This window comes from Hylobates moloch, unplaced genomic scaffold (assembly GCF_009828535.3).
Source record: "Hylobates moloch isolate HMO894 unplaced genomic scaffold, HMol_V3 SCAFFOLD_15, whole genome shotgun sequence".
NCBI lineage: Eukaryota > Metazoa > Chordata > Mammalia > Primates > Hylobatidae > Hylobates > Hylobates moloch.
The window spans coordinates 60,170,193-60,196,672 of NW_026652290.1; the positions used below are offsets into that span (position 1 = coordinate 60,170,193).

Below are 26,480 nucleotides of genomic sequence, written 5' to 3' on the forward strand. Positions count from 1 at the left end.
ATATTCATTAAATAATCTTTGGAATTAAAGCTTATAGAAATAGTAGCCATAGGTATGAGCTGACAGATGTGAAAATAAACTGGGAAAAAAAGTGGGTGGGGAGGAAAGAAGTGGGAAAAAAAGTCCATAGAAATAGTAAAAATACTACTAATAAAGGTTGAAAAATAAAGCATGAGCTTTAGCCTCTAACTTCTCAGAAACCTCACAGAACTGGCTAATGGGCTGAGGCTATGCATAAGCATTAAGTAGGTCACTGCCCCTAATATGCTGAATGAAAGTGCCTACAAATTAAATTCCTAGTTCCATAACATCAACAACCTCTGGATTGCTACTCCTTGAGAAAAAGAGAAATCCAAATAACCAAAAAGTTAAAGAAATGTCCAGCATTATATTTACCTACAACAGAAAACAATGTGGGGATCATCAAAAGGTTTTTAAAGTACATGATAACCATTTACAAAGGAGTAAACATATTAAAAAAAAAAACAAAACTCTAGAAAATTCCACAAAACAAATCAAAATGTTCCAATTCAAAATCAATAATTAGTGCTTATTCATGGAGAAAGTTTGTAGATTTAAAGGTCAAGTTCCACAGCAAATTAACTGTCACATGCACATAATGGGTTGTATAAATTCTATACCAAAGATTCCTCCATTTTTTTTCCTTATTTCCAATTTAACAGTTAATGTTTTTAGTTTGATGGGGCATTTTTATTCATTGATAAAAATACACAACAAAAAACACAAACATCAAACTCTAAAATGTGACTGAGTCTTGAGAAGGAACAGAATGAAAATGTCTGTTTTCTGGGACTACCTGGCATATCTGAAAAAAACAAAATTCAACACATTTAAAACATTAACGGAAAAACTAAGAACCCATTGTGAGTCCTGGCTCATTTTCATTTCATTATAATTTGGTGTTTCTAAGCTTTTATGTACATCTATAGCCTCAATATTGCATTTAAAATTAATAACTGGATTAAAACAAATGATATTTTTAGGCCTTCTGATACTTCAGCTTCTTTTTCTTTAAAGCAAGTTTAGAAAAGAATCCTCCAAAGGTGCATTTTACAGTTATATATGCTAATATTACTAAGATAAAAATTTTCAATCTAAAAACAGTATCTGTAATTAATGAAATACTTTAAAAGTCCTGAGATCAATAATTGATGGGATTTATGTGATCAAAAAAGATCTATTTATACCCTTCAGATTCTAACACTAAATGTCTTATATAGCATGACATAGAAGTGTATTTTAAGATGATTTTACAGAATAAATGCAGTAATGATAAATACATGCAGAGAGATTTTTGTACTTACCAATCCTGCTGCATACATGGGCACTATAACAGGCTGCTTCTTATTGCCCGTGAAGAGCTACACACACGTTAGACAGAAAGAACATATATTTAGAGAATAATCTATCATACAATGAAATAGTTTCCAAATATGCTTGAGATGTTTTATTACATATATTGGGAATGATAAATTGATGAAACTTAAAAATTGCCCATATGGGTTAATTTATCTCCCAGTCCAATTCCTTCATTTTATATTTAAGAAAAACTACTAAAACAATTTTTTCTAAAAATAAGTATTGATTAGAGAAAAATTTAGGTAGATTGATGTTTAAAAGTCAGCACATTCAATATAAAGGAACATTTAAACCAAATATTTATTTTCTGAGGAACTAGCTTACCACAGCTTAAACAAAAGTATAACAGAATTTTAAAACATCCACAGGTTGATTAAAAGATTTTTCAAGGTACTAACAAACTCACAATGTTTCGGGTGTCTATTCCCAAGGAGCACAAAAGCTTCTTGTTGCTATGGGAGCCGCCCCACTGGTATCTCAAGCCATGTGCATCATGGATATCCTGTAGCTCAGTCCACACATCTAGCAATTCCCTGCAAAGGCCATGATGAAGCCATCAACAATAGGTTACTCAGTAACTTTCACCATGAGTTCTACTTATAATATGGCTGTGACATAATACACATTCCAATTACTCTTGGGTCCGACGTTAAGTGTATAACTGTTTGAATGAAATCAAGAGCCAATACTTACAGTCACTAGAAAAATAACTAAGGCCGGGTGCGGTGGCTCACGCCTATAATCCCAGCAATTTGGGAGGCCGAGGCAGGTGGATTACCTGAGGTAAGGAGTTCTAGACCAGCCTGGCCAACATGGTGAAACCCCATCTCTACTAAAAAATACAAAAAATTAGCCAGGCATGGTGGTGGGTGCCTGTAATCCCAGCTACTCGGGAGGCTGAGGCAGGAGAACTGCTTGAACCCAGGAGGCAGAGGCTGCAGTGAGCTGAGATCACTCCAGCCTGGGCAACAGAGCGAGACTGTCTCAAAGAAAAAAAGGTATTTCACTGTGAAATTTCAGAACATCAGCAACAAAGAGATCTTAAACTATAAATTTAATGTGAGAGTAGAATAAAAATTTACCTACCATCTATCTTTTTTCTCAGAAGGCTATTGGAGGATGTGCTCCACCAAAATGGGATCTAAGTGAAGGGAAGTCCCAAGACAACGTATGTGTAAGCCCAGACTGAAACCATTCTAGATGGGAGCAGAATGATAAGGTGTTGGATCACAAGTGTATGAACAAGCTCTTAAAGGGTAGGGAAACATTAATGAAAAAGAGAAGTCCAGGAAGAAGTTGTACTATAAAGAAAACAGTGGCTTAAGAGTCAACAATACATACGTGATTATAATAATGAAAATGCCAAATAAGAAATTAACCAAAAACTGATGTATGGGGAAGATGAGGGGAAGAGAATAGCAGAGGTAAGATCTAAATTTTCAGTTTTCATTCTAAGAAGTCAAAAAATAATATATAACATCAACTGATTATTGATTTAGAAATATAAAAAGAAATAGCTCAAAAGTAAAGACGCAGGGAGTTTAGGTTTTGACACAATGTTTTTGAGCCTTAATTTTTTTTTTTTTTTTTTGAGATAGAGTCTTGCTCTGTCACTGAGGCTGGAGTGCAGTGATCTTGGCTCACTGCAACCTCCGTCTTCTGGGTTCAAGCGATTCTTGTGCCTCAACCTCAATCCCAAGTAGCTGGGATTACAGGCATGCTCCACCACACCCTACTAATTTTTTGTATTTTTAGTAGAGACAGGGTTTCACCATGTTGGTCAAACTCCTGACCTCAGGTGATCCACTGCGCCCGGCCTGAACCTTAATGTTTTAAGATAAACTTATAAATTAGAACTGCTAAAAATAACAAAAACACATGCTATCTAAAAACAGTCTCCTACTTACCCACTTTCAGGTAAGGCCTCTCTCGTTTTCATTGGCAAAGTGCTTGTTTCCAGCAAGTGCTTCAGGGAAGTAACTTCCTCTTCAGCATCAGGGACAAGTATGGAAGGAAAACATGCTTCGAAAATTCGCTCCAGGCGGTTTAATAAAGCTGTCTGCATCAAAACACCCCCAAAAGTTTATTTTCATTTAATTTTGATAATATCATAGTTATAGCATTAAAATGCAAACACACGCACACCCTGTCCACTACTGTAACACAGGAAGAGAACCATCAGAAAACACTGAGTGAAAAGAACACAACTACTCATGAAACAATCACTCTAAATGATTAATTTAAATGATGATGAGCTACGTAGCTGGCAAGTAAAAGCAACGTGCCAAGCAATATACCTGCTACTTTACATGCGTTATGTTAATCTATTACAAAATTCTACAAAAAAAGAAATTACCCAATTGTACAGTGAGAAAGCAATCTCAATGTTTGAATAATCTACCCAAAGCAAAACCAAAAAAACCCAGAGAGCATTTATATTCTTTCCACCACACTGGAATGTCTCTTACTACCACTCATCTACTCTAGATTTAGGAACAATAAGATTGGATGCTTGTGAGAAGTACTATGCTATTACAGCTAAACAATCTTTTTTTTGGACATAAACATGAATTTTGATAGCCTTTTGGAAATATCTTTGCTGCTAATAGTACAAACCAAAGTAGGAAAGAATGTCTCAGTTTTTACTGATAAAAAATTCAAAAGCTCATTCATCATTTTGGTGATGTGTATTATCTTTTAGAAATTCCATTTCTCTTTAAATAGGATACTACCTTTCTCCCAAGTAAAGCCTGCATATTCCCCAGAGTATTTCCACCAAGAACAAACAGATACATTTCTTGGCTTTTTTTTTTTTAAAGTATTTTTATTAACTAAAACTTGCTGGATTTACATCAACTGAGTTTTGGTACCACTAGGTTTACTATACATGTGCAACCTACAATAACATTCATTCCTATTTTCCTAACTATTTCAGATACATGTAATATATTTACCAACTTAGCCCAATTTACCATTTAAACATCAACTAGGAATACAAATTGTTATTAAGTTAAAGCCTGTTGTAAGATTAAGTTTACTATTGAATTGACACAGACAGTACAAGCAAAATGCCACGTCATGGTGGTACTTCCTGCCAAGTAACAAAAACAAGTTGATGCTTGATTTCTGTTTTGTAGTGTAGTGAGCACCCAGGAAAAATTAAAAAAAAATTTCATAACATTTTCTGAACCCAAATCTCTTTTGGAAGCAGTATCAGAGCAAAAACTTAACACTGCATAATTAGTCTCAGGGTACTCTTTTGTAATTCTACAAAAGTTACTCTCACATAATTATATTCATGTGTGTGATATTGGAAAACGTTCTCACTATCAATTATGAACCCTAAGTAAAGGGCAGCCTCAAGATCCCAAGGCTTGTGAAACTTGAGTGCGTCAAGAGGCCCTTGCTCTCACTTGCCTCAACAGAGGGAACGGACAGACATTATTTTCAAAGGGATCAGATAACCACCTAATTGGATACATGATTGGCTCCTCCTGGGCAGGGAAGGTAAACAAAAAACTAACATATGGCCAAATTTTATTTCTCTGTAAATTAAATCTTTCTTGTATCCTCTTTGTTATCTTTTTAATGGGATAGGAAAAAAATGTTTACCACAGGAAGAAAGAAATGACCCTAAAACACATCCAACCACTTGGGCAATGTTACACATAACTGCCAGGTGTCAAGACACCAGTAAAATTCTCAAATGAGTGGAATGAAGCTGAGGCAAAAAAGGATATAAGTTGAATGGAAATTTCTAAAGAAAGTTTCATGTATGTTTAGGATCAGATATTACATTAGATTGCTTCAAATCTTACATTGAATAAGATAGAGTAGGAGATTAGCAATCTTTTCTATAGAGAGCCAGACAGTAAATATGTTAGGCCTTGTAGGCCATATGTAAAGGAATAAGCATGGGTATGTTCCAATGAAACTTATTTACAAAAACAGGCAGCAGGACAGATTTATCCTGTGGGTCATGGTTTGCCCCTTGAGGTAGAGCAGTAAATAATAACCAGAATCCACTAACAGCATTGCTCAACACAAGGAGGGAAACTCCTCAACAATTCAGCAACTAACAGAATGAACAAAGGCTTTTTTTTTTTTTTTTGAGATGGAGTCTCGCTCTGTTACCCAGGTTGGAGTGCAGTGGTGCAATCTCGGCCCACTGCAAGCTCCGCCTCCCAGGTTCACGCCATTCTCCTGCCTCAGCTTCCCGAGTAGCTGGGACTACAGGTGCCCACCACCACGCCCAGCTAATTTTTTGTATTTTTAGTAGATGGTGTTTCACCATGTTAGCCAGGATGGTCTCCATCTCCTGACCTCGTGATCCACCCACCTCGGTCTCCAAAGTGCTGGGATTACAGGTGTGAGCCACCATGCCCAGCCCAAAGATTTTTATTAAATTTACTCTGACATTTTATTTTTAAAAGTGTATCAATTTCCAGCCAGATGCAGTGTCTCACGCCTGTAATCCCAGCACTTTGGGAAGCCGAGGCGGGTGGACTGCTTGAGCTCAGGAGTTTGAAACCAGCCTGGCCAACATGGTGAAACCCCGTCTCTACTAAAAATACAAAAATTAGCAGGGCATGGTGGCGCACGCCTGTAGTCCCAGCTACTCAGCAGGTTGAGGCATGAGAATCGCTTGAACCAGGGTAGGTGGAGGTGGCAGTGAGCTGAGATCATGCCACTGTAGTCCAGCCTGGGTGACAGAGCAAGACTTGGTCTCAAAAAAAAAAAAAAAGTATATCAATTTCCGTAAGACCAGTTTGATGGTAAGGGCATCCTGTAATGAGTTTCTTACCATTATCTTGCTTTGGGTAATAAATAAGGCCAAATTTAACTTACTACTAGTTAATTCCAGTAAGTAAATGACTGGTATAATAACACTTCAATAGAGGGCTATAGATCCAGGGGCTAAGACTCCAGTTTCTGCATTTATTTTTTTTACTTTTATTTTTTAGTTTTTTGAGACAGTCTTACTCTGTCACCGAGGCTGGAGTGCAGTGGTGAGATCTCGGCTCACTGCAACCTTGGCCTCCCAGCCAAGCGATTCTGCTACCTTAGCCTCCCAAGTAACTGGGATTATAGGCGTCTGCCACTGTTTCTACCCAGTTTCTGCATTTATAATCTGGACATATCAGGGTCTATCTACCTCACGAGGTGGATGATAATTTAGAGGATTACATACTTGGCACCCAGGGTGTCAGAGGTGGCGGCTTTTATCATTACTACTGTTATTATACAAATGACACATATAGACACAGGTGGCTTGCCAGGGAATGAAATAAATGAGTGTCAAAACTAGAATCAAAGCTCACTAAGAATGTTTCTCTACCATGATTTAGCATTCTAAATCACTATGAAAATACTTATCTTGATTTATCAATTTCTACCATATTATGATATAACAAGAAATTAAATAATCTATGCATTTTGCATCCTTCCCAAGGTCATCCTATTGAGTTGAGGAAAAAAAAAGTACCTAGTTTTTAAGTATCTATTTTTAAGAGTCTCTTATATAAATGAAACCTGCTATAGTTACTCTTTGTAGAGTTTAAATTTTGGATATTGGTGGTTGGCTTACTGGCATTATGACTTAAATCTTTTTTTTTTTTTTTTTGGAGACAGAGTCTTGCTCTGTCACCCAGGCTGGAGTGCAGTGGCACGATCTCGGCTCACTGCAAGCTCCGCCTCCCGGGTTCACGCCATTCTCCTGCCTCAGCCTCTCCGAGTAGCTGGGACTACAGGCGCCCGCCACCACGCCCGGCTAATTTTTTGTATTTTTAGTAGAGACGGGGTTTCACCGTGGTCTCGATCTCCTGACCTCGTGATCCGCCCGCCTCGGCCTCCCAAAGTGCTGGGATTACAAGTGTGAGCCACCGCGCCCGGCTGACTTAAATCTTGATTGCATTATGAAACACAAAATGTATAAACCACACATTAGGCATTAAGAATGCTTTGCTTCTCAGCTGGGTGCGGTGGCTCATGCCTGTAATCCCAGCACTTTGGGAGGCCAAGGCAGGCAGATCACAAGGTCAGGAGTTCGAGACCAGCCTGACCAACATTGTTGAAACCCTGTCTCTACTAAAAGTACAAAAAAATTAGCTGGGCATGGTGGCGGGTGCCTGTAATCCCAGCTACTTGGGAGGCCCAGGCAAGGAGAATCACTTGACCCTGGGAGGCGGAGGTGCAAGACTCCATCTCAAAAAGAGTCCTTTGCTTTCCAAGAAGCACAATAAAGTTAAACATTCAAAAATGTGATGTAACATAGTCCAAATAACTTGGTAAGTAAAACAGTTACAAGAATATAACTAATATAATACTCAGAAGAAGAGAAGTTAAAATAACCTACCACAAGAAGTTTCTCTTATGACCAGACAGGTTTTTTTCAGGAAATAGATATTCCCAAACAGATTGTGATCAGACACTAATTTTTTAAAGAAATCATTGCTATTTTGAACACAAAATTTGAGCACTGGGATAAAAGGTGTATCAAAACTGTGAGAGTGGCAAAGGTTTCAAGTTCGTTTTTCAAAAATTTTTTGGGGGTACATACATTAAGTATTTTAGTCTGTTTTAAAAGACAATCATCCTCTCAACATCAGCCAAGGATAGTTTAACATATGCAAATAAATCAGTAGTAAAATTCAGTATCACATCAAAACTCAAGTTAAAGTAAAATATTAACCTTGGATTTCTTCTTATGAGTAAAAAGGAACTTTGCTTATATTACTCTGCTTATGTGAACTCCTATTTCAATACAGAGTATATGTAGCCATAATGGGAAATCAACTGGTTTTGATTAGGTGGGGGCACAACACAAATCTTCAAACTCCTTGTAGCAGATTAATGCAGAAAAAGGCTGCATCAAACAGTGACATTTATTAACATATTACAGTACATGTGGACTTGAATTAGATGTAAAATTCCAAAAAATAGATACTTTATTATTTAGAATTGGTGAAATGACACTGGCTGAGCTCTAGTTTCCTTAGGCATATAAGGCAGTATAAGTAAAGCAAACAGTATCATTTTAACCCAGTTCAGGAAAGTGGGAGACTAAATTCAGCAAAAGATCAAAAGATGTACTCTGAAACCTACTCAGAAGCTGCAAAAGCTTGGTATCGTGTATCATAATTTTCATTTAATGCTCACATAGTGCCTACCATGTGGCAGACATTATTCTAAATGCTTTACAAATTTTAGCTCATTTAAGTTTCAATAGAACCATATGAGGGAGGTAATAGTATTATCTCCATTTCCTGGATGAGAAAAGCAGAGCAGAAAGAGGTTAACTTCCCTGTGGTCACATGAATATTAAGTGAAGAGGCTGAGTTCCTACCCAGGAAGTATAGTTTCAGTGTAGGTGCTCTTAACCACTATATTATGTTGTCATCAAAGCAGTTCTAAGTCCAATTTCTAAAAATTACAAGAGCTTTGAGGGCAGGGACTATGTCTTTTTCTTGAATTTCTAGTACCTGGGTTCCTGCACATAGTTGGTATTAATGTGCACTAGATTAAAAAAAAAAAAAGCACTTTGCCTTCATTTAGGACTGCAGGGGGCATAATTGTTCCACTTATAAAAGTATATCTTATTGTAAGCCATCTAAATCATTTTTATACACAGGTTGGGCATATTTAAATAATTATAAGACATATAATAGCCAAATTTTGTCTTCCATATACCATATTATGCTTGATGCTCTACATGTATTACTCCATGAATCTTCTAAAAGAAACTCCAGAAGTATTACTGTCTTCATATTACAGATGAAGAAACTATAGTTCAGGAAGATTCAGGTAAGTACCATAGCCTTACTGGTGGTATAGTACACAGCAGATATTTGATCCAAAGTCTGACTCTAAAGCCTACATTCTTTTCACTAAATCATGTTTTTCCCCACTTTTTGTGGTCTTTCAAACATTTCTAGCCATTATCAGATAAGGGATTTACCTGTTAAATGGTGCGGTGATAACTATGCTTAAAGCAAATGATTTCATCTAACACTACAATTCATAGTTTTCAACAAAGTTAGTTGTTAATTCTTACTAAAGAGTCAGTGCTGCATTCTGAATATGAAGGTAACAAATAAATGCACACATACTTAGCATACTAAATATTTGGCTGACGTTACAATACTAACTAAACGTCAAATTAAAATGATATTTACAGCAATTACTTGATTATTTTTTTTCTTTTTTAAGAGATGGTCTCACTCGCTCATTCAGGCTTCAGTGCAGTGGTGCCATCACAGCTCACTGCAGCCTTGAACTTCTGGGCTCGAGCGATCCTGTCACCACAACCTCCTGAGTAGCTAGGACCACAGGTGAACACCACCACGCCCGGCTAATTTTTATTTTTTATTTTTTGTAGAGATGGGATCTCACTATGTTGCCAAGGCTGGTCTTGAACTCCTCCTTCCAAGCAATCCTCCTGCCTTGGCCTCCCAAAGCACTAGGATTTCACATGTGGGCCACCACACCCAGCCCCCATTACTTGAATTTTAAATGCCATCATCTTCAAAGTATAAAGAGGAAAAACAGTCCTTGGTTTTCCCTTGAATATGGAATAAACTCATGACTGGCTAGCTGAATACCAGTTTATGTGACTCAGTCACACCTTTTCATTCATACCGGTACCAACTTCTAAGTCTGGCAAACAGTAGCACATCTGGCTACTAAACATTTTAAAAACTGGGGCTCTGATAAATGTAGGGTTAAAAATCAAATGCTATTCAAGGCAGGTACCATACCCTCCTTTTTCATTTTCTCTATTAATATCCAATGCTATGAAGCCAAGTAGAGGAGCTATGCTACTTACACAGAAGTATACTTGTGCTTAGACGAGTTCATACCTATCAAAAACCGTTCTGAATGGAAACTAGCCCAAAGCAGGAGCTTTCACTCTCAAAATAGCCTGATAGGTGAGTATACTGACTAGAGCCAGAACTAGGGGGTACTCCCACACAAATTCTGATTTGCCTCCCTATTACTTTCTTTTTTTCCTCCCCCAAGATGGAGTCTCGCTCTGTCACTCAGGATGGAGTGCAGTGGCATGATCTTGGGTCACTGCAACCCCCGTCTCCCGGGTTCAAGTGATTCTCCTGCCTCAGCCTCCCGAATAGCTCAAATTACAGCCGCACACCACCATGCCTGGCTAACTTTTGTAGTTTTAGTAGAGATGGGGTTTCACCATGTTGGCCAGGCTGGTCTTGAACTCCTGACCTCAAGTGATCCATCCGTCTTGGCTTCCCAAAGTGCTGGGATTACAGGCATGAGCCACCATGCCCCACCCCTCCCTATTACTTCCTACTGTTAACCAAAAAACACATTTTATGGAGAAAGGGCTCAGGAAAGTCGTAATGCATCCTTGGCTATACTACATCTTCAAAGGTACACTTGCTTTTATAGCTTTTCCCTCTTTCCCAATTTTCTCATTTCTTATATATTCATTTTCCTACCAGGGTCCTTCATTACCTTGAATGTCTTTATAATTATTTTTATTTTTTTAAAATCAGATTTGGTTTCTAGGAAAGCAAAAAATGATTACCCAATGGTTTAATTCACCAGTGGGGCAAAGCTTCATGTATGAATTGACAACTTTTACTCATTCCTAGTTCTGTCATGTCTTTATGTCTGGGGGTAGCGGAAGAAAGTCCAGGGGTATATAAGCAGCCATTTCACTTTATCCATTGGTGCAAGTAAACCATTGTATCTAATGCAGAGCTTCTCAACTGGCACGTTTTAGTCACAAACAGGTTCCAGTCTTCCATAAATCCTGAAAGCTATATATGGACGTAAGGTGTTCCCTCTTTTGATGATTAAATTTATGTGTCAACTTGACTGGGCCATGGGGTGCCCAGACATTTGGTCAAACATTATTCTGGGGCGGAGCACGGTGGCTCATGCCTATAATCCCAGCACTCTAGGAGGCAGAGGCAGGCAGATTGCTTGAGCCCAGGAGTTGGAGACCATCTGGGCAATATGGCAAAATCCCATTTCTATAAAAAATACAAAAATTAGCCAGGTGTGGTAGCACACACCTGTAGTCTCAGCTACTAGAGAGGCTGAGGTGGGAGGACTGCTTGAAACCAAGAGGTGGAGGCTGCAGTGAGCAGAGACCATGCCACTATACTCTAGCCTGGGCAATGGAATGGGACCCTGTCTCAAAAACAAACCAACCAAAAAACGCGAAAACATGTTATTCTGGGAGTACCTGTGTGGGTGTTTCTAGATGAGATTAACATTTTAATTGGTAATCTGACTAAAGCAGATTGCCCTCCCTAATGTGGGTAGGTCTCATCCAATCAGCTTAAGACCTGAATAGAACAAAAAGGCTAAGGAACTTCTGCCTGATTTTGAGTTGGTACTTCAGTTGGACTTGAACTAAAAAATCAGCTCTTCTTAGATCTTAAGCCTGCTGAATATGAAGGTTCCAGCTTCTGGGCTGGAATTTACACCACTGCTCTCCTGGTTCTTAGGCCTTTGGACTCAGACTGGAACTACACCATTAGCTCTTGGGTCTCCAGCTTATGCACTGTGGCTTTTGGAACTTCTCAATTTCCAATAATAATTCTCTCTCTCTCTACTACCTCCACTCCTACCTCCCCTCCCCATCCTTCCCTCCCTAACCTCCACACATACCCTATTGGTTCTGTTTATCTGGAGAACTCTAACTAATACACCTCTATTTTATAAATGACTACATCTGGGCATAAAGAGATTAAGTGTATTGCAAGTCTCATTCAGCTTTCCAGAGAGGTGTACACAGGACCCCAGACTCTGGTTCTTATGCCATCCAAATGCCTATCTCCTTTAAAGGACAGCAGTCCTCGAATAATGTCATTTTGTTGTAATGTTGATGAGAAAAACAACTGATTCCTGGCTGCAGTCACTACCTGTGTGGAGTCTGCATATTTTCCCCATGTCCACATGGGTTTTTTTTTCTGGGTATGCCAGTTTACTTATAGATCCTAAAGACGTGTACATTAGATTGTCTAAATTGTTCCAGTCTGAGCGAGTGCTGGTACGTGTGTGTGAGTGCGCCCTGCAATGGAATGGCATCCAGGCCAGGAATAGTTTCAGCCTTGTACCCTGAGCTGGAGGGATAGGCTTTGGCCACTGGTGACCCTGAGCTGGAATAAGTAGATTGCAAAAAGAATAAATTATAAAATAAACATTCATGAAGTCTACAATAATCATACAAATGCACAGCAATAAATTATGCAGTATGAAAGTGCCCAGTGAGCCTGCCAGATTTGTGATTGTTTTTGAATTGTATGGTGGTAGGAGGTGCTCCTTAGATCATTTTTGCTTTGCAAACATTTATCGCTTGATTTTACCCAGCACCATTACGAGTGGTGTCACTCACTGATTCACCAAAAACTGGGTAAGTAATTATGTTTCTTGTTCTTTGTAATCTTTCTTAAATGTAAGTATAGCTCACATTTATTTCAATGTTTAATATTAGAAGTGCTTTGTGTCTTTATTTAGAGGTTCAGTGATGTTTCTGTGACCAGAAAGATGCCATAGAAACTTAACTCTTGTTTATATCAGTTAGCCTATGGTAAAATTGGTTTTGTTATATGTCCTTTCACTTACAGTTGCAGTTTCCAAGACCCTATCAAGGATATTAACAACTTAAGTATTTTATATTTAAGGTAACTCTTGATATTCCTTCAACTTATTTCCAGTTAGTTTTCCTTTCTTGCTTAGGGACAGAAGTTGATTAATATCAATAGTTTTAATATTGATAGCATTAGGTTTCACATTCAAGCAGAAGTTTAGAAGAAACATTAAAATCCACTGGGTAATTTAATCTTCCATTTAAGAGGATATCTTATGCTGCAGCACATTAATTATTAAGTAAGCAATCAAGTACAAGCTTTGTACTTGATACAAAGCTATCAAGTACAATTGTAAGTCTACAACTGTATACTTACCAATCCCCAATTTCAAGCTGTATAAAGAGTGACCAGCTGTAATATTCACCATGATCTAAACATGATTTTTCCCTTCTGTACAGTTTCTGAATAAATCTAATAAAGCACTTCTATTTTGAAATTAAACACCAGATAGTCAAATTTACTGAGGAAAAAATAGCAAAAGGAAATTCTATCCAAACAGTTAAGTAAGCAAAGATCTATAAGGAAGGCTAAAGTCTTACATCTTAATTCTCTTATTTTGTTGCTTACTTCTGTTTTCAGTTGTATGTTCCAATGTTCACAGGAGGGAAAACCTGCATAAATATTAGCTAGATGACTAAATAAGTGAAGATGAAAAGGTAGGACTGGTTATATTCAGTTTAAGAACGCTGAGTTTTTATGCCTATAATCACAGCTACTTGGGAGGCTGAGGCACGAGACTTGCTTCAACTCAGGAGGCATAGGCTGCAGTGAGCCGAGGACTGCACCGCTGCACTCCAGCCTGGGCGACAGAGCAAGATTCCATCTCAAAAACAAAACAAACCAGTAACTTAATCTTGAACTAACACAAGCCAAGGTATTAGTAATTCTCTTCTTTTTGGTGGCACTTGACTTTCAAAGCTCTCAAAACAAATCTTCAGCTAATAGCATTTTCCCTGTAGCATTATCAATTGGATGTCTAATAAAAAATAACTCATAGCCTCCTTTTCTATACCCAATTAATATAAACAGATTACTTACCAATTACCTAAATTTCTAAATGATATCCAGAACAATATTTTAAAATTTTACAAAAGCTCAGGGTTAAATGCAGTGCTTATGACATTCATTACCTCTTTTATCATATATCTATGAAACAGGCATCTTGGCTATTTCAATCAAGATTTCTTTCTGAAACAAAAAAGTTAAAAAAAAATTTCCTGGCTTCCCAGGATAGAAAAAAAATTGTTAAAATAACACTCATAAAAAAGGACTGCTTTGAAATGTAAGGAAGGTTTTGTTGTTGTTGTTGTTGGCATTTTGTTGTTTTAAATCATTAGCCAAAAAGTGAAGACCTCGTTCTCATTTGTATAATGGAGATAGCACTACTTACCTTCTCTACAATTTATACGAATGTTAACAAAAGAATGAAATATACTAAACTTCAGGTTCTCAGAAAAAATTATTCACCGAAGGGACAAGATATCTATTTCTCAATAATGTTCATGTATGGCTTTTACATCAAAGCTTGAACCCTCTGAGACTGGCTGGACCCACAGCTGAGAATTAGACTAAGAACATTTTTTTTAATTTTGAAAGAATTCTTGCTTGACTTTTCCCTATCTAAGTAACAAATCATTGCACTAACCCCAACGAAGACATATTTATTAACGTTTTAAGATATCTTTTTGGTGGGCTAAAAATAGGAAAGTGCTAAGAAATGGGGACCTGGACAATGTCACACACCAAATAGTGAAAAGTGGAAGAAATCTGAAATGACCAACTATACCATTTGTCTGACTTCACAAAACAAAGATTTGTTTTCCATGCTTGTTTAATCAAACAAATTAAATCAAATTGCCATGTTTGTTTAATTAAGCTCTGAATTCTAAAACACATTCTGTCAAAGCAAAATTCAGACAAAACCACTTGATGGCATTTTGTTCAGGACACTTGTGGCATCCAGGTAAGATTGAACAGGAATAAATCATTTCAACTTTTACCACTAAAAAACTTAATGCTTACTGTTATTAATATGTGAGGAGGCCAGGCACGGTGGCTCAGGCCTGTAATCCCAGCACTTTGGGAGGCCGAGCCGGGTGGATCACCTGAGGTCAGGAGTTCAAGACCAGCCTGGCCAATATGGTGACACCCCATCTCCAATAAAAGGACAAAAATTAGCCGGGCATGGTGGCGTGGGCCTGTAGTCCCAGCCACTAGGGAGGCTGAGGCAGGAGAACTGCTTGAACCCGGGAGGTGGAGGTGGAGGCTGCAGTGAGCTGAGATTGTGCCACTGCACTCCAGCCTGGGTAACAGAGCAAGATTCAGTCTCCAAAAAAAAAAAAAAGTGAGGAATTCTGTGCTGTTCTGAACATTGTCCAGAGCAACTAGGGAAAACATTTTAAGAAAAATACTAATAAATCTAATACTCTCCAAAAGGGCTAAATTAATGCACTCTTCCAGCAGAATCTGAAGCCCAAGAAAGAAAGTGCCAGCCGCAACTCTCCTTCACAACAGCAGGGTAAGAACGAGAGTCTTTGTTCAATCTTTCTCCACTTCTGACTCAGTCACTTACTCAGCAGGGTTTATCCATTTCACTACTTCAACTTTCTTCCCAAACTTCTTCTGGCCTCCTCCAGCAGTTTCTCTTTCCCAACATCCACATTCTGTTCATTTTCCATAACCCATTAGCAAAAACAGAAGCACGAGGCCTGAGCCAAACAAATCTAAGAAAGTCGTGTGTGTGTGTGTGTGTGACAGTCTCTCTCTGTAGCCTAGGCTGAAATGCAGTGGTGTGATCTCAGCTCATTGCAACCTCCACCTGCTGGGTTCAAGTTATTCTCCTGTCTCAGCCTCCTGAGTAGCTGGGATTATAGATGCACGTCACCACGCCCGGCTAATTTTTGTACTTTTAGTAGAGACAGGGTCTCACCATGTTGGCCAGGCAGGACTAGAACTCCTGACCTCAAGTGATCCATCCACTTCAGCCTCCCAAAGTGCTGTGATTACAGGCATGAGCCACTGCGCCTGGCCTCAGAAACTCTTAATGCATCTTGCCACATCTATACAGTTTGTTTTATTTTTATAAAAAAATCATACTATAAAATTCTTATTTTCTATCAGATTGATTTTTTCACTCGTTTTAAAATTTCCTTTTATATTCACAAAAGTTATTTGAAGTAGATATTATCTTTTTTGTATATACAGCTGAGTTCAGAAGTAACCTATCCAAAATCATAAGACTTTTTAAGAGGCTGGGTCAAAATTCAAACTCAGATCTGTCAGATTCCATGAAGCCCATATGCTTTATTATCTCCTATATCCAGTTATCAAATTATACATAAATAACTTCAATCAACTTGTATGATGCAAGAAATTCCTACTTGAGTGGTCACACTTTTAAAAATTCATTATCTGATGATGTTAAAAGTTCTAAGGCTACAACTTAAAGATCACCCAATACCAGTGTCACCCTATCCTCTAGTGAGATGAAACTAAATAGGGAAAGGGTTAGGTCAAAAGCAACAGTCCTCATTTAGTATCATAGTTAGTTCACTTCTTGTTTAAAATGGCAAGGTTCTGCCTAAATAATGAATTGCTCGATAGGAATAATACACATTAGCCAAACTATGTAATAACTGAATTAGCAAATTAAACTACTTAGACACAAAAGCCAACTAAAAAGCGATTAGCTATGCACACCAACTGGTAATACCATAATTTCTCTAATATCTTACTGTCTCGAAGTTATCAAGGCAATGAAATATAACTATTTCAATTACAAAGACTTTGGAAAGATTTCCAATTGAAAATGGTTTTCTTAGCAAAAGATAACTGGAGAAATAAAGTTTGTAGATTCTGAGTTTATTAACGGTATATTTAAAATAAGCTTGTGGATCAGGTGTTAGTTACATACATCAATTGTCAGTATAAGGCAGTGAGGTTCAAGGGTGTGCCCTCTTCTACACCCCTGGAGTTGAAAAAAGGTAAAATTTAGCACAGGGTACAACTCTGGACTGGGGAACAACCTAGATATCAAGCTATACCTCTAGGGGCTACTTTAGGTCAAAGTGAATCTTAATGAATCTTTTCTGAAAGAGTCTGAATCAAAAAAGGATAATGTATAGGAGGTAAGGGGTAAAAATATTCTCCCTGACACACCTACTCTCTAGGAAGAGCTAACAAGTATATTTGTAAGAAAGTATAGGCAAATAAATACAACTACAATAAGTGAACCTATAGTTGTTTCTTATTTTAGGACTAAACCTTAATTCATCTCATATCCTCACCCCAAGTCTTTTAGTAGCTGCTAAATTATGAGGAAAAAGAAAAATTTGCTTTTTTCTAGTTGTTTTTCTGTTCTTCAATTCACTATAGCCTTTGGCACAGAATGAGGTTTCAAATTCTGCTTGTTCTCTCCTGGAATCAAAACCGTACTTGAATTTCCTAGGTCTTTGATGGACAAAATTAACATTTTATTCTTAAGCTTAAAAAAAAAGGATCCAAATCTCAGTTTAACCTTCTTTTAAAATCACTGTAAAGGGTAATACTGAAGGATTTACTGGAAACGTTAATTAGCTAATAAGTGTGGGTTTTTTTTTTTTTTTAAACATATATGGTATTTATAGTCACCAAAAAATCCAAGTTGATGAATATCTGTAAATATTAACGAAACTCATTGAGATAAAGAAAAATCTTACTGCGCTTTACTATAGGACTATTTGTAGTTTCCCAAAGGGTTGTGAAAAATGTAACCAACCCACAAATCAGACAGGCATTATACATCATAATGAGACTCCCTTAACAGGTACTCAGTTGAAAAAATATTTTTTGAAAAGCTGAAATTAGTAGCCTCCACAACAATTAATACATCATACAAAATAGAGAAAATTAGTAAATACCTGAACTGAAGTGGCTGATTCCTGTAAATGGCCACTAGCAACTGCTCCTTTGGAAGTTGCTGAAGGTACACTGTGCATTTTGGGGGTTCCTGGAGTATCAATATTTTCATCTGTCCTATGTGACTGCCAGGCTTCCTTTCGATGATGAGATTCAGTAGCCTGCTGGTCTCCAAAAGCAGCCCAAGAACAACTATCTTTTTGTTCATCCTCAAAAGCATTCCAATCTACAACTTGGCTAGGACCAGCTGAACTGAAGTCTGCAAAATCATCAGAGTCTTGAAAACCATTGCAGTCATCCTGAATATTTGGCACAGAATCAAAATGTCCAAACTCACCTTGTTGCCCATTTTTAAGTTTTGAAACAGGTTCAGTGCCTGTTCCACTAGATTTTCTTGCCAATTGACATTCTTCTGATAAATCATCAGAAGTCTGTTTTAGGTCTGACTTTGTTAATATTGTCTCCTCTTGGCAAGAAACAGCATTTATATCCCCAAATTCTCCAAAGTCATCACCTGGTTCACTAAAATGTGGAAAGTGCTCTGAAGACTCTTCAAAAGTGGCATCACTCATTGAATCTTGAGTACCAGTAACAAAAGGTGGAGTTGAGCCACTGGCAGTGCCAAAGTCACCAAAATCACCAAAATCATCTTCATTGATATCATTGCAAGTCACAAAGTCATTACTACTATCACCATTTTTTACACTTAAAGAATCATCCAAATCATTTTCTTCTGTGGGGTCAATGTTTGGGCTTTGGAAATTAGTAAACTTTCTACTTTCTTCTTTGGAAGAACCAACTTCATCATCAGAAGTTTTAACAGAATCCATGCATAGGTGAGCACATTTAGAAGTAAGTAAGTCAAGTTTTTCTTCAGTTTTACATTGTTCTCTCCTAATGGCTTCTGAATTATCAGCTGAGTCTACCAAACTCCAAGCCTTTGACTGAACACCTGACTGTAAAAATTCATCCTGTTGCAGTGTTGGAAGGCCTTGTTTTTCAACACTGAAACCTCTGTTAGTCACTATGCTTATTTCTGAAACACGAACCTGATCCTCTCCATCAGTGTCTCCTTTGTTATCCAAGCTTCTACCCAAAGACACTTCTTTTACAGAATTCAGTTCATTGACTCTATTAATTTTATTGTTTTCCCGAATGGTTAGTGCTTCTCTATCATTTAAAACTGCACATTCTATTTCTTCTAATTGTATCCTTTCCTTTTTGGAAAATGTGGCAAAATCTGCAAATTCCTCAGCAGGACTAGGTACAGAGTCTAAATTATACTCAGTGCTATGAGTGCTAAGAGGCTTCCATCCCTTTGAATCAGCTACATTGTCCAGATCATCTGTTCCCTGAGGATTTACAGTTTCCAACACTGCAAACCCATTTGTTAGAATCTCCAGACAAGGAGGCTTTTCACCATTGCAGCTCTCTAACTGCTTGTTTTGATGAACAACATTCATATTAGTTCTAAAATCTCCTGGAGAGAAACTTTCAAGTGTTCCAACATTCTGTCTCTGCTCCACTACTTTATTTAAATTTCCTGGTCTTTCCATGCCATCAACGGAAGTATCTAACGTTTCAGATGAAATTATTTCTTTGCTGGTGGTAGAAAGTAAAACATCAGACTGTCCTTTCACAGGAGCAGAAAGTTCAGCAGTGATCTCCTTATCATTACCATTTTTAATGGACTTAAAGCTTGTAAGGCTATCTACATTTTCTGAGAATTCATGAATTGGCATAAAATGGTTTGAAGGTACAAACTCTTCCTTGGGACGAGTATAATCTGGTGTATCGAAATCAACAAACCCTACACCAGAAGGGCTAACTTCTGAAAACCCACCAAATTCCCCAAATTCATCATCATCATCCTCCTCTGCTCCATTGTCTAATGGTGGTGGGGATGAAGAGTACATTCGAATGATGTCTGGCTCCATTGTTCAGTTGCTTTCAAATAATTAATTTACACCTGTAAAAAAAAAAAAGAATTTTTGGAGGGGACAGATTACATAGAACAAGATCTTTTAAAATTCTCTCAAAACTACTTTAAAACAATGAAAATTTACAATGCTCTATTTTGTCTCCTTTTTTCCTTGACTATTTCCTGCATGATGTTTTGTATCTTTTAATCTGTTTTTCTCTTAGGTGCAATTACTTTACATAGCTATAGTATATTGGCAAAAAAAAAAAGTTCTCTTAGACTACATGTTACCAAGAGCACTGGTAGTACATTAATGAAACGTGGGGATTCCAGATAATTCTGAATATATACTTACAAAAGTACACCTACAAAATTCTCTCCTGGGGTAAGTGCTTATTCTGTTAAGTTCTCCTTCAATTCATTAAGGATTCAGTGCTTGCCTTATGGATTTGTATGAGTTCTTTATATTAATAAAGTCATCAAAATTTTATCTCTAATAATTGTTACAAATATTTTCTTCACTTGGCTTTTCAATGTTTATTTCTAACCCAAGTTAATTTTTAAATAACTTAATAATTTGAAATAGTTTAAGACTCAAGAAAAGTTGGAAATACAAGAGTTCTTGTGTATATTCCACTTAGCTTCTCCCAGTGGTAATATAGTAATAAGGTAATAACCATAACACACGGTCAAACCAGGAAACTGACATCAGTACAATACTATTAATTCAGGTACAGACCTTGTTTGGATTTCACCAGTTGTGTGTGTGTGTGTGTGTGTGTGTGTGTGTGTGTGTGTGTGTGTGTACAGTTCTAAAAATTTTATGTGTGTGGATTAGAGTGACCATCACTACAATCAGGATAAGAACTGTTCTATCAACACAAAAAAACTCCCTCATGTTACCTCTTAATAGTCACACACTTCCCTAAACCCTAATTCTTGATCTATTCTACATCATTATAATTTGTTATATCAAGAATGTTATATAAATAGAATCACACAATACATAACCCTTTGAAGCTGGCTTTTTCCCTCAGCCTAATAATGCCCTTGAGAGCTATCCATGTTGCTGCGTTTGTCAACAGTTCATCCCTTTTCTTTTTCTTTTTCAGAGACAGGGTCTCACTATGTTGCCCAGGCTGGTTTCTTGGGCTGAGCAATCCTCCTGCCTCAGCCTCCTGGGTAGCTGAGACTACAGGTGCACATCACCACTCCTGGGTCTGACTCTTTTTCATTGCTAACTAGCATTCCATTGTATAGACGTACCACAGGTTGTCTACCCATTCACTCCATATAGGATATGTGGGTTGTTTCCAGTATTTTCCTATTACAAATAAAACTGCTATGAACATTCATGTACAGATTACTATGTGAACCCACGTTTTCATTTCTTTAAAATATATGAACCCAGGAGTGTGAATGCTGGGTCATGTAGCATGCTCAACTTTATAAGAAACTGCCAAGCTGTTTTCCCAAGTTAATTTTAGGAAGTCAAATCAATTGATTTTTTTCACGAAGATGAAGAAAGTTTTATGCAACTTTCTTCATTATTTTGCTATCATATAAAAGTTAATACTCACTTTTATTTTCTTCTACTTTTAGGGAATAAAAAAACATTTAATTTTAACACATCTAGAACTTATTTTGGTGTATGATGTAAAGCAAAAATGTAAGGTGAATTTTTTTTTTCTCAACAGCCAAGCAATGGTCTTAATTCCTTTTGTTGAATAATCCTTCCCATACTAATTAATTTATAATAGCTTCTTTTTAATATATTTAATTCTTAAATGAAACCTGAGTTATTCTATTCCTGTGCTAAGGAGTCAAAAGTTCCACAAGTCAGATTTAACATTAAAAGCAAAGGGACCACCTATAATCCCAGCACTTTGGGAGGCTGAGGTGGGCAGATTGTTTGAGGTCAGGAGTTCGAGACCAGCCTGGCCAACACAGTGAAACCCTGCCTCTACTTAAAATAAAAAAAATTAGCTGGGCGTGGTGGTGCACATCTGTAATATCAGCTACTCAGGAGGCTGAGGCAGGAGAATCACTTGAACCCGGGAGGTGGAGGTTGCAATGAGGCGAGATCGTGCCACAGCACTTCAGCCTGAGTGACAGAGTGAGACTCGGTTTCAAACAAACAAAAAAAAAAAGCAAAGGGAGGACTAACAGCCGAAGTCCTAGAATAAAACCAGCACATAAATAATAAACAGATACTTCTTACAACTCACAGCTGTCCAGTTAGATACATGAGGAAAATGTTTACTACAAAATTCAACCAGTTTTGCAGGCTAGACTTCTAACTCTCAGAATAAAATTTCCTAAGATCTTCCAGTTTTAGAGTGAAGGTACTGTAGAAATCACAGTTTAATTTAGAGGTGAGGAAAATGAAGCCAACTAGTGAGTAACTTTCCCAAAGTTCATTCAGACAGCTGCTTAGTGGAGAATGGCTTCAGAATTTTGAAAAGGATCTTTGAGGTTAACGAATGGTCAGTCACTCAGAGTTACCAGGAAGAAATGAGCAAGTCACAAGAAAAGGAAAAGGCTCCATTGTAATATATCTACTTCAAATTATCTTCCTTACGAAATTAGCACCATAAAGAAGGAAGTAACTGCTTTGTTCTGCCATACTCTTCTTTCCTGCTGCTGATTTAAATAGAAAAAAAAAGTACAAGATACACATAAATCCTATTTTGTTCCCTTGCCTAGTGTCCTGATAACCCCTTCTAATTAGTGTACAAGGTAATTTGACCTCTAACTATGTCCCTCTAATTATGAAGTTCCTATTTAAAATCACTTTGCGATTGTTAATGAGAATGTGGGGAAAGGAACCCTTGCACATATGCACAATGCTTGTGAGTGTAAATTGTTACAAGCCTTCCAGAAGGCAATATGGTTGTACTATGCAAACTCTTTCTAAGGAAATCTAAAACAAAATGCTGCAAAGGGATTATTTAGGCAAGTTATACTATATCCCTACAACAGCATATTATACAGCCATTAACTACAGGATTCCTTTTTCTAAAGTTTAAAAGCAGCCAGGCGCAGTGGCTCACACCTGTAATCCCAGCACTTTGGGAGGCTGAGGCGGGTGAATTACTTGAGCCCAGGAGTTCGATCAAGACCAGCCTTGGGCAACATGATGTAACCCTGTCTCTACAAAAAATACAAAATATTAGTCAGGCACAGTGGCATGCACCTGTAGTCCAGCTACTTGGGAGGCTAAGGCGGGAGGATTGCTTGGGTCCAGGAAGTCAAGGCTGCAGTGAGCTGTGATCACACCACTGTACTACTCCAGCCTGGGTGACAGAGTGAGACCCTGTCTCAAAAAAATTAAATAAAAATAAAATTTAAAAGCATTAATAAAGACAGTGACATGTCAAAGGGATACAATACAAAAGCTACCTCGAAGGGGCTGCTACTACCTAAATCAGGAACAATTTGAGCACTGAAATAAAGATAATGGATTATAACCCAATAAATAAAATAATAAACTGAGTCCTCACAGATATAAACATGTAAGTAAATAAACTGCAAGTTAGATGAGGAACTGGATATTTGCATAGTTTCAAAGTACTTCCCCACAATATACTTAATTACAAAGGGAAAAAGTATAAGTTTACAGTGTGAAGCCTGACACTACCTTAATCAGGTGATCAACATGAACATTATCAGTAATGGGAACACTGAAATCATGCACCACCTGATGAGATGCAATGAAAATACAGGATCACTTCTGGGATATCCTGTCAAAAATACAACACCTGACTTCAGGAGGAAATTTCAGGGAAATTCAAACTAAGAGAGAGCCTACAAAATTACTGGCCTGTAATCTTCAAAAGTATCAAGCTCATGAAAGTCAAGGGAAGACTGAAAACCTGTTTCAGATTGAAGAAGAAGAATAAAGAGACATGAGAAGTAAACGCAGCACTTGGTCTCCTTTCTATAAAGGTTGTTTCTGGGATGATTGTGAATCATCTAACAGAGTCCAAAAGATTCACTATAGCAGCAACGTATCAAGGTTAATTTCTTGATTGTGATGGTAGTATGTATGTATGTATTTTTTGGAGACGGAGTCTAGCTCTGCCGCCCAGGCTGGAGTGCAGTGGCACGATCTCGGCTCACTGCAAGCTCCGCCTCCCAGGTTCATGCCATTCTCCTGCCTCAACCTCCTGAGCAGCTGGGACTACAGGGGCCTGCCACCACACCTGGCTTTTTTTTTTTTTTTTGATTTTTTTTTTTTAGTAGAGACGGGGTTTCACTGTGTTAGCCAGGATGGTCTCGATCTCCTGACCTCGTGATCCGCCCGCCTCAGCCTCCCAAAGTGCTGGGATTACAGGCGTGAGCCACCGCGCGTGGCCTTGTGATGGTAGTATTGTAGTCATGCATGAGAATGTCCTTGGTTGTAGGCGATACACACTAAACTATCTGGTAGTGATGGGGCATCAGGCTGGCAGTCTTAAATTGTTCCAGAAAAAAAAGTTATTTGTATTGACATTGCAACTTTTTATGTTTGTGATTGTTTCAAAATGGAAAAAAAAAGCATTCAGAGATTTATATGCCTGCATTTAAATATGTATATTTTAGAATAAATGTGTTACTTATACAATAACACCTTTTAAAAAACTGTGGTAAAATATACATAATATAAAATTTACCATGACAATGTTGGTACATTACTGTTAACATTATTTTTCAGACTGTTAAATTTTTACCACTAAAAAAAAAAAAAAAAAGGGCTGGGTGCGGTGGCTCACGCCTGTAATCCAGCGCTTTGGGAGGCCGAGGCGGGAGGATCACTTGAGGTCAGGAGTTTGAGACCAGCCTGGCCAACATGGTGAAACCCTGTCTCTACTAAAAATACAAAAATTAGCCAGGCGTGGTGGCGGGTGCCTGTAATCCCAGCTACTTGGGAGGATGAGGCAGGAGAATTGCTTGAACCTGGGAGGCGGAGGTTGCAGTGAGCCAAGATCGTGCCACTGCACTCCAGCCTGGGTGACAGAGTGAGACTCCACCTCATTAAAAAAAAAAACCAAAAAAAAAACAAACTTGCGTTTGTGTTTGTGTATAGTTCTGTTCAATTTTATCCTCTATTCGGATTTGTGTAACTACCACCACTATCAAGACACAGAACTGCCCCCACTCCACCTCCATCCCTGTCCCCTTGCAACCACTAATCTGTTCTCCATCACCACAATTTTGTCATTTCAAGAGTATTATGTAAATAGAGTCATAAGGTATGCAACCCTTTGAGGTTGAATTTTTTTCATTCAGTGTAATGTCCTTGAGGTCCATTCTGGTTGCTGCCTGTAACAATAGGTCAGTCTTTTTTTTTTTTTTTTTTTTTTTACTGCTGGTGGCATTCCATTGTACGGATATACCAGTTTAACTGTTCACCTGCTGAAGGACATTTTGGTTGTTTCCAGTATTTTACTATTATAAACTGCATATGTATACTGTGTGTGTACATACATATACACTAACAGTATAAACAGTATATACATAATAATAGTATATATAAATAGTATGTATAATACGGATGCTAGGAACATCCATGTACACGTTTTTGTGGGCATGTAAGTTTTCATTATCTGGGATAAATGTTCAAGAGTGTGACTGCTGAGTATCATGGTAAGTACACGTTCAGTTACGTAAAAAACTGCCAAACCCTTTTCCAGAGTAGCTGTACCATTTTACATGCTCATAATACCTTACTTTCAAAGAACTATGTGTGATGGCTTTTTTTTCCTAGCCTAATCTGCGATTAACCTATTGCTTTTTTCCAAAACTTTTTAAAAACGAAATAATTTATTGGTTCACAACCTATTCCAAACTCAGACATTAATGCAAATACAAAGATCTGAATCAGAAACTTTGTAATCAAAGCAACAACTCTGCAAGTTTTTCTTCCTGTCATACCTTTGCAAGGTACTCTATTTTCCATTATAGGTGAGACAGGCTTTATTGGCCTTCTAGAGTAAAAACATTTTCATATTTCTCAAAAGGGGGTCACCAATTGATGGTGAGAACTTGGGCTGCTGCATGTTCCCCTGCAGCAGGTATTGGCTCTGACCCAACTTACCCTTTAGAAACCTAAGAGAGTGCCACTGCTTCTAAGTGTCCTTGAACCAATCAGTGTAGGGGAGGTTCAAAACTTTCCAGAAAATTCCTCTGTGTCTAGGCCAACTCTACTTAAAAGAAGCTTCATGTTAATTGAAGTATTACTTGTATAATGAATTTACAAATAAAGTTTCATTTATATAATCCACTTTAACACATAAAATATGGGCTTTAAATAGCTGTTCCTACTTAACAGGAAAAAAAAGTATAGATAAGCTACTTTAGTACTGTGTCTGGCACACAACAAACTGAATAAACGTCTCTTCATCCTTAATGGACTACTTTCTCCATCCACACCACAAGAAGTCCCAATCAGTCGTCTAATTTCTTTATAACCTGTACAAACAAGCAAGCATGCATGTGTGTGCATGCATGTAACTTGCCATTTTTATGTCTACGTATTCTAAGACCTGTTAGAGGGGAGCAAATAAATAATGCAGTTATTGTCTTGCAAGCCACTGTATACAAAAACAGTTGACAGGAGGGTCTCATAATTGGGTAGCAAACAGGATATCCTAGTAGTCAGAGCATAGAGA

At 37.7% G+C, this 26,480-nt stretch overlaps 1 protein-coding gene across 3 annotated transcripts in view; it reads right to left on the reverse strand.

Annotated features, from left to right (window-relative positions):
- The window catches only part of AFTPH (aftiphilin), a 69,474-nt gene that overhangs the window by 21,754 nt on the left and 21,240 nt on the right, over window positions 1–26,480 (reverse strand). For all 3 annotated transcript variants that reach the window (XM_032176762.2, XM_032176761.2, XM_032176763.2), the window contains exons 2-5: window positions 17,909–19,875; window positions 3,288–3,439; window positions 1,787–1,913; window positions 1,326–1,382 (exon numbers count right to left, since the gene is read on the reverse strand). In XM_032176762.2, coding sequence (XP_032032653.1) covers window positions 1,326–1,382; window positions 1,787–1,913; window positions 3,288–3,439; window positions 17,909–19,843 — 2,271 coding nt within the window. In that variant the 5' untranslated portion in view covers window positions 19,844–19,875. The remainder of the gene's footprint in view (window positions 1–1,325; window positions 1,383–1,786; window positions 1,914–3,287; window positions 3,440–17,908; window positions 19,876–26,480) is intronic.